General features: G+C 37.7%; 1 protein-coding gene across 1 annotated transcript in view; it reads right to left on the reverse strand.

Annotated features, from left to right (window-relative positions):
- Positions 1-14449, reverse strand: part of atrn (attractin) — a 205906-nt gene that overhangs the window by 163691 nt on the left and 27766 nt on the right. Inside the window, exons 3-5 of the mRNA XM_023271357.3 lie at positions 11961-12074; positions 11018-11146; positions 2988-3184 (exon numbers count right to left, since the gene is read on the reverse strand). Of these exons, the coding sequence (XP_023127125.1) occupies positions 2988-3184; positions 11018-11146; positions 11961-12074 (440 nt within the window). The remainder of the gene's footprint in view (positions 1-2987; positions 3185-11017; positions 11147-11960; positions 12075-14449) is intronic.

Here is a 14449-nt window from a genome sequence, read left to right on the forward strand (position 1 = left end):
AAACAAAACTATCTAGCTTATGAACAAGTGCCTGCGTTACTCAGGCTTCATTAGTTTTCCTTAAAGTTCCCGCCGGCAGCCAAAGTTAACAAAAACTGGGTCCATCTGCTTTCTGTGAATCGATTGTGTAGGTGGAGACACACATTTTCTTTTCATTTTCATACATTTATATGCATTTAACCACTAATCAAAAGGAAAAAGAAATATAAGTGAGTTTGCCTCCAAGGCTAATTTTCATCTGTTCCCAGAGAATAAAGATTCATGATTCATTATTGATCTCATCTCTTAAACTATAGAAGAGATTAAAAAAAAAAAAGAAAAAGCAGAGAGGTTAAAGTTTTGGAGACTAGTTATGCAGGTTTGAGGCAATTATCATTAGAAAATAGATCTGGAAGCTTTTGGGGTGAAAAAACAGCTATGAAGAGAAAAACTGATGAAAGGCTTTACTTGGGCACTGACCGATGTAAAGTTTAAAAGTTGACGTTTGTACATACTGCTTGCTGATGTAGACTACTGTATTAGCCCTCATAACGTACACAAAAACCAACCGCAAGGTTTCTGGAGAATTTAGAACTTCAGACTGTGTTTGAGTAGCGTTAATAGAGAACTTCGAGCCTAAAATCAAAGCATCTCCAAAGTCTGGCAGAAATTACTTCAATTATAACTCTTTTAATGATGGAATATAAAGAAGTAGATGACAGATAATCTCTTTCCACAGTGTCTCCTTATGTTTTGAGCACCACAGCAACTTCGCAATGTATGAAATCTCATGGTTACAAATTATGAGCTGCATGCAGACATCTGTTTGCAGAGAAAAGTACATCGTGTGGACTTGACTGTAACTGATAGTCATTGGAATAACTCATTAGGTCTCCGGCCAGAGCTGCCTTCCCCTGTTTATTCGCAGGAACAATAACACATAACATAAACCGGAATCAGTCCTGAATGAAGGGAAAAGACTCTGAAAAATTATTTGGCAAACAACTAATAAGTCTGGAATAGAAAGATTGGTCATTTCCTGTCAACCTTCTGAATGGCTGAGGTTATGTGGGGGGTTTGAGGGCATTTTGTCGATCCTGTTCATCTCCGGTCTGTCCGTCCTACCTGATGAAATAAATCCTGTCTGTAAAAAAAAACATTCACCGACTAATTAGTGCTGTCACTCCACCACACAGCAGAAACAGGGTGTTAACCACCGGGGAAGTGTCTTCTTGATCATTATCAAAAATATGCACAAGCGGCCATGTGCCAAGGAAGGAAGTATTGTGATTCACTCCAACAATCAAGGTCACTTTACTCACTGCTTTTTGTTTTGTTTAGTAACTGGAAAAAAACATCCCTGGTGGCTAATATTCTTCAACCTGGTTCTAGTAAAATAACAAAACTACCTTTGTAACTTGGTGGCATTTCCATAAATAAAGCAAACACCACGTTCCGTTAAAAGACAGATTAAATGCAGTGGTGGCTTAGCTAAACAGACATCTGTCTCTGCTTTTTGCACTGGTTGATGTAGAAAATGAGTTCATTTAAAAGCTGGCAGCACACAGCTCACCGAGAGTGCTATTCCTCTGCTAAAACACCATGACAGGGTGGGTAATAAAGGCTAAAGAAAACGCCAGTCTGTTTCTCAACTCCCTTAGCTTTTGTAATTAGATCGTGAGCACACGGAGCCGCTGATATAACTGCAGTTAAATTAAGCCGTTGTCTCTGCTTGCCGGAGCGGTGCAGTGGAGCCGTTTAAGAACTAATAGAGCGGTTAAAACGCCCATATGGTCCAATTCGAAAAGGATACAGTAGTGTCAGGACATCGCCAAATAAAAGGACTCAATAGTCATGACTCAACCCGAAACGATGAGGAAGCTGATCCTGCGAAAAGTTCATCCGAAACAGCAGATGGATGTTGTGGGGGCAGCGAAAGCCTCAATAATAGTGGTGCAGGCTGAAAGCTGCAGGAGGCACTGGTCTGAATCACCAGATAAACAGGCAAAATCTGGACGGATAAAAGATAACTCTCGACTAAACCTCCAACTGCTTCACTGGAGCTGCTTAGAGCTCAGCTGTACTGGATGTTTACCTGATTTTATTCTCATTTATTCCTGGGTTTGTTTTAAAAAAAAAAAAAAGAAAATTTGCTGCAAAAAGCTGTGGTTTTGTTTAAATTCAGAGTCAGAATGTAGAACCAAGGCTAGAAATAGTGCCTAAAATAGTGACTTATATTCCTTTAAATTCCACAGAAATGTCAAAACTGATTCTTGTTCAATATTTTTTTGCTTAGTGACCCAGAAGAAACCGAGCACAGCTTAATGTTTTTGAGCGGAAAAGGTTTTCTTGTTGGTTTAGAAAGGTTTCCCACTAAAAGAAGAACATTTTCCAACATCTATCATCTATAAAATTTTGTTCTTTGACCTGAAATTCCATGAGAACACTCCTTCTCTGCTCAATAGTGGTCTCTAAATAATATTTTTTTGATAACGAGCGGCGTTCTGCAGCAGTTTCTAAAAACACGCCACTCCGGGGCACTTAATCACACTCGACTGGTGGTTTGTTGACTTTATTCTTTCTATAAATCAACTCACAGATGTTGCAGGGAATTGAGAGGTCTGGAAACAGGCTTGTAAAAATGATCTTTGGAGTTTTACTGCTCTCTGATCTAATCATCTCATACGTCCAGCAGCTCTGCATCAAACGGACACAAAGGCTTTGATGGAGTTGTTGCATGTAGTTTCTTTACTACTGAAAGCACCACAACTGTTTAAAAATGATTGAAAAATAGGCAGAAGGCATGCTTTAATTTCAGTATTATTAATTCTGGCTGGTGAATGTGAATTTAGGAGCTACCCGCTGCTCAGACAAACCCAGCAGGCTGCTTATTTTAGCAACTGAGGGATGTTTTGCATGTTTGGACTTGTTGAAACCTACTTGCGGTTTCTCCAGCAAGTTCAGTGAATGTGAAAATGATATGAATGCCATATTAGCCGTAGTCCCACCTTGCCATCCGGCCTTGCAGAGGCAGGTCTTGCCCTGGCAGTGGCCTCTATCGGGGGAGCCACAGTCGGCCAGGCAGTACGGGATGTCGCAGGCTTCCCCCTTCCAGTTGGCTTCGCACTCGCAGTAAACCGAAGCCGTGGAGTTTCCCACGCGGCACTCGCCTCGGCCGGAGCAGTTGTTGGGACACGTGTTCACCCTGTAAAAGCAGAAAAGAAGAAGAAACAGTCAGAGTGGTGTGAAACATCTCAGGACATCTCAGCTGTCTATAGGCTTAAAGCTAAAATCGGTGACAATCGTCCTTCCTTGTTCAAGCATGTTGTACCTTGTTGTATAGCACAATTCATACACAAGACAATTCAAGGTGCTTTACAATGTCAAAGAAATACATCCAGAAAAATTACTTACAGCTAGACATACATTAAAATCATACAAATAACGTAAAAGTAGACAATAAGATCATAAAAGTGCATTAAAAGACAAGAAAATAGTTTGAGCATCTAAGAGAAAGTTGCAGTAAACAAGGTGGTTTTCAAAAGTGTAGCAGTTTCCATGCAAAGTAGTGCTTTACAGAACAACCAAAAAACTAAAACGACAACAAAAATTGGGACTGAGGAAATACAATAGCAAAACACCAAAGGCAGGAAAGGTCAAACATTCTGAACTGTGCAGTGTAATCTGGAAAACACCCCAAATGTGAATCTATAACTGCATGAGCCATAATAAAAAGAGCCTTTATAAACCACATAAAAGAAAATTAGTCATGACAAATTGGCATTTTGCCATGACTTGTGTGGTAACTACAAAATGCATAATGTACTTAGAACTTGAAAACATCCCATCAGTGCTTTTTTTTTTTTTTTTTTTTTAATTGTATATATATATAAAGTGTATTCAGCCACCTAAAGTCAAGCTAAAGGACAAAATACAAGTTTGGGAATATTCCTCTTCAAAAACATAAATTTCAACAAAGCAGTTTTCTTTTTATAATCTTGTGTTAAAAAATGTAAATGTGCCAACATCAAACACCAAAATCAAAGTTTTACTGATGTTACTGTAAGTTTGTAGTATAGATGTGGAACAGCAACAGATTTCAAAATGTAACTGGATTAATTCATCTCAAATCATCAGGTTTTTTTGGCTCCATCATCTCTGATTTGGTTGAATCTTTTTTCAACAAAAGGTATATACATTTAAAGTGCCATCTGTGAACTTTCAGCTTCACATATCAAATACTTTGAGATATTTTCCTATTTTTTAGTTAACCATTAAGCCGCTTTCACAAGTTCTTTTTTTTTCACATTTAACCCTCCTGTTGTCTTCATTTATGGGCACCAAAAAAGTTGTTCCCTTGTCTGAAAAAAATCCAAAAACTCAGCATAAAATTCCCCAAATTTATAAAAATTTGCAAAATCTTCAGGAAGAAAATTTTAAAAATTGACTTTATATTTCACAAATATCTTGATGAACATTCATATTTTATGCTGCAAAAAGATTCAGGGAAATCAGTCAGCTATTACAACTGACTATGGGAACTCGAAAGTTTGTTTGGTGTATTACAAGATAGAAATAAAGAATAACTTTCAGTAAGATTTGTGCTAAAATAAAACATGCCTTCACTGAGATGTTATAACTGCACACTGTGGTAAAGCATTATTACATTGTATTAGTGAAGCCTCATAAAAACTGGAAACTGACCTCAAATGTCAGGAGAACAACAAAAATGCCAAGAGACAGCCGGAGTTATCTAAAAATAGTAACATATGGGATCTCTCGCTGAAATACAGGAAGTGAAAGTCAAACAGAAACTGACATCACCTCCAGTTCTGTGGTTGGAAAACGACCCTAATGTTTCTGAGCGTCGACAACTCCGTGTCAAAAGTTTGGCTGTAAACTAAGAAACAAAAAGAGAAAAAAAACAAACGTTATCATCCATCAAAGCGAGACGCCGAGGTGAGACGTTTCGCTTCTTTGCCACTGAATACAAACGAGACGGAAAGACACAAAGGGCCCCTCGCCGTTCTTTCATGTTCCTTCGCCGTCTGATGGTTTGATGCTCGGGCTCCTCCACCTCTCCCAGACACCAAAGACCAGGGGGCCCCGGGGCACTTCGCTTTCATCCGGCTCACTCTTCCTCAGTCCCGGCTTCAATCCCATCGCTATGGCGACGGTGCCAATGCGAGGGGGTCCATTGTGCCCTCTGCAGATGTTTACAAGGGACAGACTCTACTTTTCTGGCAGCTCAGGGGAAATAAAGGACATTTTATAGCCTTTTTCTCTTGTTTTTCTTACTTGTGTATCAAAGTTTGATCAAGATACTTCTACAGTGCTGTGAAAAAGCATTTCATCAAACTAATTTTAATATAAGTGCAAAATGCAGTTTTTAAATCACAATTTCAGCTGCTGCATGTCGATGACCCAAAGCACACAACCAAGTCCACCGGTGAATTGCTCAAAAAGGACAAAATCAAGGTTTAAGAGGGGTCGAGTCAAAGTCCAGACTTGGAGATGCTGTGGCAAGAATTTAAAGGGGTAGTTAATGATCGAAAACCATCTAATTTAAACTATTCTGCAGAGAAGAATGAACCAGTTCCCCCACAAGCTGTCACAAACTGCACTTCTTGCTACCAAGGGTGGGCCAACAAGTTATTAGGTTCAGGGGGCAATTACTTTTTCACATTGGTGGTATCGCTTTTCAATAAATCTTCAACACATCACCATTTTTTTTTTTTTTTTTTAAAGTTATTTTTTTGGCCTTTTATCAGCTTTATTGGACAGGTGCAGTGAGAGAGAGACAGGAAACGGGAGAAGAGTCGGGGAAGACATGCAGCAAAGGGCCGCGAGCGGGAATCGAACCCGGGCCAGCTGCGTCGGGGACCAGCCCTGTACATGGGTCACCTGCTCAACACGTTGAGCTATACAGGCGCCCAACACATCACCATTTAAAAACTGCATTTCGTGTTTTGTGGGTTATCTCTGGAGAAAATAATGGATACTTTTTGGCCTTTTCTCTTGTTTTCTTGCTTACAAAGGTAAGTTTGATCGAGATATTTCTACACTGCTGTGAAAAAGTATTTGACCCCCCCTACAGATATCTTCAACGGCAAGACCTTAAAGGGGCAGGTCATGCTGGAAAAGCATCTAATATAGCCAAATTTAAACTATTCTGCAGAGAAGAATGGACCAAAACTCCTCCACAAGCTGTCACAAACATTTAACTGCACAGCAAACGGTGGCCCAACTAGTTATTAGGTTCAGAGGGGCAATTATTTTTTCACAGGAGTTTTCAATAAATCTTCAATACATCACCATTTAGAAACTGTATTTTGTGTTTTGTGGGTTATCTCTGGAGAAAATAAAGGACATTTTTTGGCCTTTTTCTCTTTTTTTCTTATTTACGAAGGTAAGTTTGATCGAGCTATTTCTACAATGCCGTGAAAAAGTATTTGCCCCCACCCCCCCACATATATCTCCTATTTTTGCATATTAGGCACACTTAAGATCATTAAATTAATTTAACAGAAGTGCAAAATGCAGTTTCTAAATCATGATTTCAGCTGCAGCTTGACAACGAGCCAATAAATCTTCAATAAATGACCATTGAAAAACTGCATTTTGCATTTTGCGGGTTACCTCTGTCTGATATTCAGTAAAAATAACTATTAGTTTGATGATCTGGAACATTTAAGCGTGAGAAATATGCAAAAATAGGAGATATCAGCTATCAGTGTGAATCCTTTGTCAGAGCAGTGTACGTTTTGCAGATTAAAAGAACCACCATTACATTTCTGTTTTATTCTGAGTGGATGTTTGTCGTCTAGACACGTGGATTAACATGTTTCCTGTGTCGACAAATCCATGAGCAAGCACAACATAAGAGGATAAAGTTTGCAAAGAAGTTGTCACTCGACTGTGACAAGCAGATGTCAGATACAGAATGAATTCGAGCACGAGATAAAAGACACAATGCAGACGGTGCAGACCTCAAATGAACCTGGAGAACACATAAATATGTATATCTGTAATTGCTAATGTAGAGAAAGGGGTCAACGGTGAGGTCTTCAATTACCTAATTGTGTCACAGCAGCAGACGCTTTGTGTTTTCCTGCTGCAGAAGAAAAATCAATAAACTGGGGTTTGGTCTAATTTTTTTAAAAGTGCGCTCCCATCAAAGTGGGTCCTCTGCTCTGATTTACAGTGTGTTACTGTATCGACGTTGTGTGTCGGCGCAGCAAATGATTTACATTTTGAGTTTTAACGCTGGCTGGTACCAGAGTTTTACCTCAAGTGACCCAAACAAAGCATGCACAGAGCAGCTGAAGTACCAAAATGCAGCTTATCTGCACTGAATCTACAAATATTTACACATAGTGTCAGCAGCAAAGTGTTATTACATAAATGGGGACGTTATTTGCTTGCAGGGGTTAAATTAGGATTTGGCTGGAGGCCTTGTCCAGTGAAGTTGGAGCTTATAGGGAGAAGAGGGACTATTTCTTCAGTAGAAAGTAGTTCTGGTAAAAAATGTACACGCTGTGCTCTCCAGATGTGGATTTTCCAAAGTAGGAATGGTTCCATTTATGGGCAAAGATGTGACGTTTAATTATCCGAGTGTCATTTGTCATTTGAGTGCCACTGTTTTTGGTGGAATTTAAGAGTGACTTAAAGCCAGACACCACTAAAATGCTCATTTTTGTATTTTATTATTGTATTTGTGCTACTTTGTTTAGTCATTTGGATGACGAAGAAGGAAAAAAATGATGTTCTGAGAAGTTCCAATGGGTAATAGCTGGGAAAACCCCAGATATACAGGCCTATTCTCAGACTTCCTTTTTAAATTTCACATTTTTTAAGACTATTTTTGATTAATTTGAATGTAAATGGTGGTTCAGGAAACACTTATATTTGAAATTTAAAAAAACAAAAACAATTTTATGACTTGTAATTTCGCATTCAGGTGTGCTCGAATTCCAGTGAAAATTTAAAAAGACAGATATCACTAAAATTGTATTTTGTTATTTACATTCTGTATCTTTGGGTAAATCTAGATGATGCAACATTTTTAATTAATTTTTAAGGAAAAAAGTTTGCAGCGTTTCAACAGGCAATAACACAAATATATGCTTTTTTTGTAATAATTTTGATTATCATTTACATGTAATAAATGGTTGAGGAAACACTGACAGTCCTACAGCGCATGAAATAGATTTTGCACAGATCCAACTGAGGTATCTACTGTAGCTTACAGAAAACTGTGCTTTCAATTATTAGTTCACCTGTCTGTTGCCTCATTTTTTAAAAATTATTTAACCCTTACATGCATAAGTGGGTCAAAAATGACCTGATGAGGTCGTTTTCTTGGGTCCAATCACTGGAGTATCTCAGGGTTAAGTAATTAGACCAGACTACTGTAAATATTAAGGCATCTCTGCACTAATTCACCTGATACGGCAGGAAAAAAAATGCATTTCGTGAGTTGTTTGCAGGATTCTTACACCTTTTATTTGCTTCTAGTGTCCCTTAAAAGACAGGCAGGTAGCAAATATGTCCACAGTGAGTCTGAATACTAGATGTCGGCGATGCGGCAGCAACGACACACTGCAGCAAAAAGAACGAGACGATCCTCTGCTGAAACGCTGTCTGCCGGCCGAGCGGCTGAACGATGCAGAAAGTTAAGGTTTGTATGCGTCATCACGTTCAGAGGAAGCCTGTGAAGTGGGCCCTTCACCGAAGTGCGTCTCAGAAATGATTCCTACCGAGGTTTGTCCTGTCAGGGCTCAGCATCGAGGTATCTGTCACTTAGCAGACGCTTGTTATCCGGCGACTGACACCGTTTGGACCCCGAGAGACGCAAACCCGGAGGCTGGGCAGGACGACGAGCTCGGAGGATTAGAACAAACTGATGTGTGCGAGCTGTTACTGCAGCTGAGACAGAAAAACCAAGGAGGGGCACGAGAATATTGTTTAACCCTCTGAACTCCCAAGTAGTTTCTGGGTGGGTTTTTTAAGCTCCTGTTAAATATTTAGTCACTTTAGGTAAAGTTTTCACTGCAATTTTATCCTTATTGCAGCAAAAATTCTACTTAAAGTGACTCTCACTTTCCAAGACAACAGACACATGACTAGAAAAAGAAAAAAGAAAAGAAAGAACTCAGAAATGTCTTATTCTAATGAAAGTCAATAAAAGATCAAAGTCATTCCCTCAAGCAAAACAGACAAGACAGTCACGCTGTCGTCGTCTCAGATTTAGTTCACTCTTTCTGTCATTTGGGCCACAAAACTAAGCTCAGTGCAAGATTTTAGCTGAAACTTGAGAATTTTGTATGATTTTCTTGGCATTTCACCCTCAAAAAAATCTGGGAAGTCACTGTAAGTGTCCATAATGTCCAGAAATATAACACTAACACTGCTTGAAATTTAGTGAGGACAGAGACAAAACTGTTTCCAGTGGATAGAAATAGATAAAAATTGGCCCCTGAAAAGGAAAAATATATGTTTATAAATTGATTTATCCATACTTTCTACTAAAATCCAGTTTTTGCTCAACATCTCACCAACTTTTGAAGCCTCCAACATCAGTAGAATTTGATATGTGGCAAGTATGATAAGTCGAGGTTCTGGATTTTTGCTAAATAAGTCTCATATGTTGTATTTCAACATGAAAACAACATGGAAGTAACTTATAATGACATTAAATAGACACCTATGCACATCAGTTTTTGCCGTCTTGCAAATGAGCATTTTGGCAAGTCAAAATATCAAAAAACTTGCCTTATAATACTTGTGACACATGATATTTTACTAATGTTAAAGGCCTAAGAAGATTGTGAAATGTTGACTAAAGACTGTATTTTAAGAATAAAAGATAAAGTAGATAACATCTCAGAAATATCGTTCGTACAGTATGACAGTTAGAATGCCATAAACCATAAAAAATAAACTGAAGTTTAATTTCTCTGATCATATATATTAAATTTGACATAAAACCTGTAATCATCATATCTAACTTTTTCCAAGTGTCCAACAATATTGAGGAAAAAACGGTGGCTCTGCATCCTGTAAATATATTTCAATTTATATTTTGCAGCCTCAACAAACAAGGCCTGTTTCACACTATAGAAAGTTGAAGATTCAACTTTTTTTGTCTGTTTAAAGCTTTCTGGCTCTGATAATTGATCATGAGTTTCACAAAAAACTAGAATCAACATGTACATATATTTTCCATGTGCCCACAGGTGTTACAAACACTTGCAAAATTCTATCTGAACAGGTATTTTTCACCTTTTTCAGGCATTTTTCACATTAACTCTAGAAAGTTTCACCATGCCGAATGTATCTTCCAACAACTTGCTCTTCTGTTTACCATTTTTGAGCCACGCTGCATTTATTTTATTAATAAAGTATGTTTTTTTTAGTATCTTAGTATCTCATATTTGTTTCTTTGCTTCTCTTCTATCGGCTCTGTTACACTTCCTGCAGTTCAACTGAATAGTTTCTGAATTTTTGTCATGTGACTGCTGGTAGAAGCTGAGTCACTTGTGGTTTATAAGTTGCACCGAAAAGTGCAGAATGTTTTATTTTTTTGCAAAATTTGATTTGTTTATTTTTGTTGGATTTTCAGATGAGACACCCAGAATGAAGTGATTTGGGGGAACTATTGCAATTTCAAGCTTAGATTTGGTTAAATTTCCTTACAGAATTGTGGTAAAGTTTCTGTTTCTTCAGTTTCTGGCTCTAATAAATGGTGTAACTTTGGTGATATAATGACAACCTTGGGGTTCAGGTGGTTTAGAGAAAATACAACATTTCATTTTGTTTTTGGGCTCACTCAGTGAGTGGAATAAACTTCATTTTGTCCAAAGTCGTGTTGAAGAAGCTCTGGTTATATTTCAGAAGCTGACCACTCTTTTTTTTTTTTCAAATATGAAAAATACAAAAAGCACACGACCTTCATCTTCCCTTGGTTATTTTGTTTCCACATATTCAACAAGGACATATTGGATGCAGTCATGGTAACAGAGGAGATTTTTCTCACCTGTAGGAAATGTTGAAGCCGGTCAGGTTGTAGGCGGCGTCGCTGAAGAAGTGCAGCAAGGCGTAGCCCGACTGAGACACCACCTCAGGAACCGTCTCGTTCCCGTAACGCTCGGGAACTATCAGACCGCTGCAACAAAAACACTCATTTCAAATCTTCTTCTTACCATTTGTACATATTTTGCCTTAAACATGTCATGCATTTTGAGCCAAGACTTGAATTTAGTGCAATTTCTTATAATATACTTAATAATAACAACTCAACACAGACAATAAAGCAAGATATAGGAGACAAGTGAGAGCAGTCAATTAAAATGAATAGTAAAAATGATAACAACTTAAATGAATAATTAGCTAGATTAGCATGCAAGTCAAACAAAGGAACTAGGCACTTAAAAATTAAAGAATAAGATTGAGGGTTAAAGTTAGAAATCAAAACATGTGAGAATGAAAGAATAAGAGGCGACATCACACCAAAGAATCAGGCAGCAAAAAGTAAAATAAAACAAAAGGAGAACATCTAAAATAAACAGGACATAATACAAAATAGAACTCTAAAAGTAAATAAAGCTAAAAGTGAACCTCACATAAAAGCAAGTCTATAAAAGTGGGTTTTTCAGAAGTGATTTTAAAGAAGTTACTGACTCTGCAAGCCTTACCTCCTCAGTGCCTACTTCTCTAAAAATGTAATGTGCAAACCAACATTAGGCGGTTTGCACATTAATCTTTTTTATTATTACTTTACCTTTATTTATGTGCCTCTCAGCGCTATATTTTAGAGGCATATGATCTAAATAATGTGTCAACTGTTTTCTCCCTTCACTTCTACAAAAGGGACAGAACTGATTCTTAAATTTTTTTGGTAAAATTGGAGAAAAATAGTGCTTTTTTAGTGAAGAAACACATCTCCTATAGAGGCCACCTGTGATCACATCAGCACAAACCTGAAAGCAGCCAGAAGCGGAGCGTAGATGGAGTCGCCATCGTACACGTAGAGGTGATCCCAGCTGCATTCGGTCGCAAAGTGGTTGAAACGAAGTCGCAGAATCGTGTTCGGCCTGCAAAACAAAGAAACGCGCATTAGAGCGATGATAAAGATCTGTTTGCTGTTGCTTTAATGCTAACAAAACCCCGCTAATGGCGAAGCTAAAAGACCTCCTGTGCTATCAGACCAGGTGGGAATCTTTGTGTTGCTAAAGTGGTTTTGCTGCGCCGATACACAGAAACACGACTATACACACTTATTTCACTTTTCTGCAGAGTTTTCGGTGGTTTTGCTCTGAGAAAAGAGACAGAAATTTATAATGTGTAAATGATTCCCTGGGGTATAATATTACTGAAATTGAGCTTATTTTTCTTAAGAAATTTTAGGTTGCTCATGGTGTTTTGTAAAAAGATAATTACTTAAATGTGAGCACATATCAGAATGTACTTTTTTGCACTAAAACAAAGGAATATTTTGGAGTTATTGTTATCTGTAGGTTATTATGCTGTGATTTTAGTGGTCCGGCCCACTTGAGAGCAAATTGGGCTGAACGCGCTAAAATGAGTTTGACACCCCTGCAGTAGAGCAACAGTTTAACACAACAGGATCACTTTACAGCTTAATAATTGTTGTTAACATTTCAAATAGAATCCACACATCCTTGTTTATTCTTTCACTCTCGCCAGGTTATTTCCAAGTTACTGTTTCACCAGCTGAAGTGGCCGAATGCAACACCCACTTTCTCTACACAATCAGAACAGAGGGAATTTCAAGAACACTAAAGGTGGATAATTAACCAGGTGATATGGCACAAACAATCACAACCTGTATGAGAATCTTACAAGCATTTAGTGCTGGAAACTGCCCGCTGCTGTTCTGTATTTGCATGGCATAGCAGCAACAGATTAGTGTACTTCTCAACTGCATATTCTTTTTTTTAAACCTCAAATAAACTGTCTGTGGTGAAGGGTTTTTATCAGCAACGACAGACTGCAGAAAAACAGGAAGAACATGCTTCTAAATAGATTTTTTTGACCGCTGTTGTTCATGAAACTCGAAAAAAATCCCATAAAAGAAGAAAGAGGAACACAAACTTCTATTTAGATGTACAGAAGATATAAAGAGTTTTTTTTTTTTTTTTAGAATTTGGAATTTAATCGTGGCAGTTCCTCCTCTGACTAACAGATGAATAGACTGAAGGAATGGCAGCAGCCTGAAGGTTTGGTTACAAAAGACGACTTGTGACTAGTACATGTTTCGTCAAAATTAAAATGACAGAAGATCTTACAAAGAAATGTCTTATTCTTATAAAAGTCAATAAAAGATGAAAGTCATCCCTTTAAGCAAAACCAGCACGACAGTCACATTGGGTTATGTTGGGGCCCCATAAACTTCCTAAGTGTTTATAATTGGATTTATCCATATCTCCTACTAAACTCCAGTTTTTTCTCAACACCTCACCAACTTTTCAAGCCTCTAACATCAGTAGAATTTGATATGTGGCAAATATGACAAGTCAAGGCTCTAGATTTTTGCTTTCATACGTTGTATTTCAACATGAAGACAACATGGAAGTAACTTATAATGACATTAAATAGACCCATATGGACATCAGTTTTTGTTGTCTTGCAAATGAGCATTTTGGCAAGTGAAAATACTGATGTTAAAGGCCTAAAAAGATTGTGAAATGTTGACTAAAGACTGTATTTTAAGAAGAAAATGTGGATACATCCACATATACACACTTACAGGAGCTTTCTTGGAGCCCGATACCACCCTTGATTTAAAATTATGCATTTGAGGCCTCAAAACTTGGTCAAATGTTGACCAAAGACAACATTTTTTGGTCCGAAACACGAATAAATCTATGTATATACAATTATAGGCACTTCCTGGGACACTAATGCCACCGTTATTTGAAAACGGTGCATTTTTTTTCCCTATATTTGATATTATTGAAACACACTATGATGTGCTATAACATCCAGACAAGTAAAACAGGAGATCAATGCTGTACTAAAAGCAACAAAAGAAAAGAATGCAATATATTGGCTCTTATGAAAAACAGTTTTTGTGCTCCTATAAATGAGTTCATGTGATCATTTTGTCAAATTGGAGCCTTGTCTTGCCAAACTTGCCACACATCAAATTCTACTCACGTTAGAGGGTTTAAAAGTTGGTATAATGTGGAACAAAGCCTGTATTTTTGTTATGAAATATGAATAAATCTATGTATGTGCACTTACAGCAACTTTCCAGGTCACTGAATTCCACTTTTCCCCCATTTTCAAGAACTAATCATTAAAAAACTGGCATCTGCTGGAGCCATTCGATCATCTGTATCTACTGAAAACCATTTTTTCCTGTATTCTCTACATTTAATGGAACTGTGAGTCATATTTATGGAGATTTTACACAGCTTTCCTGGTAAGATGTGTTTTTGAGGTT

The sequence above is a fragment of the Amphiprion ocellaris genome, chromosome 20, assembly GCF_022539595.1.
Source record: "Amphiprion ocellaris isolate individual 3 ecotype Okinawa chromosome 20, ASM2253959v1, whole genome shotgun sequence".
Lineage (NCBI taxonomy): Eukaryota > Metazoa > Chordata > Actinopteri > Pomacentridae > Amphiprion > Amphiprion ocellaris.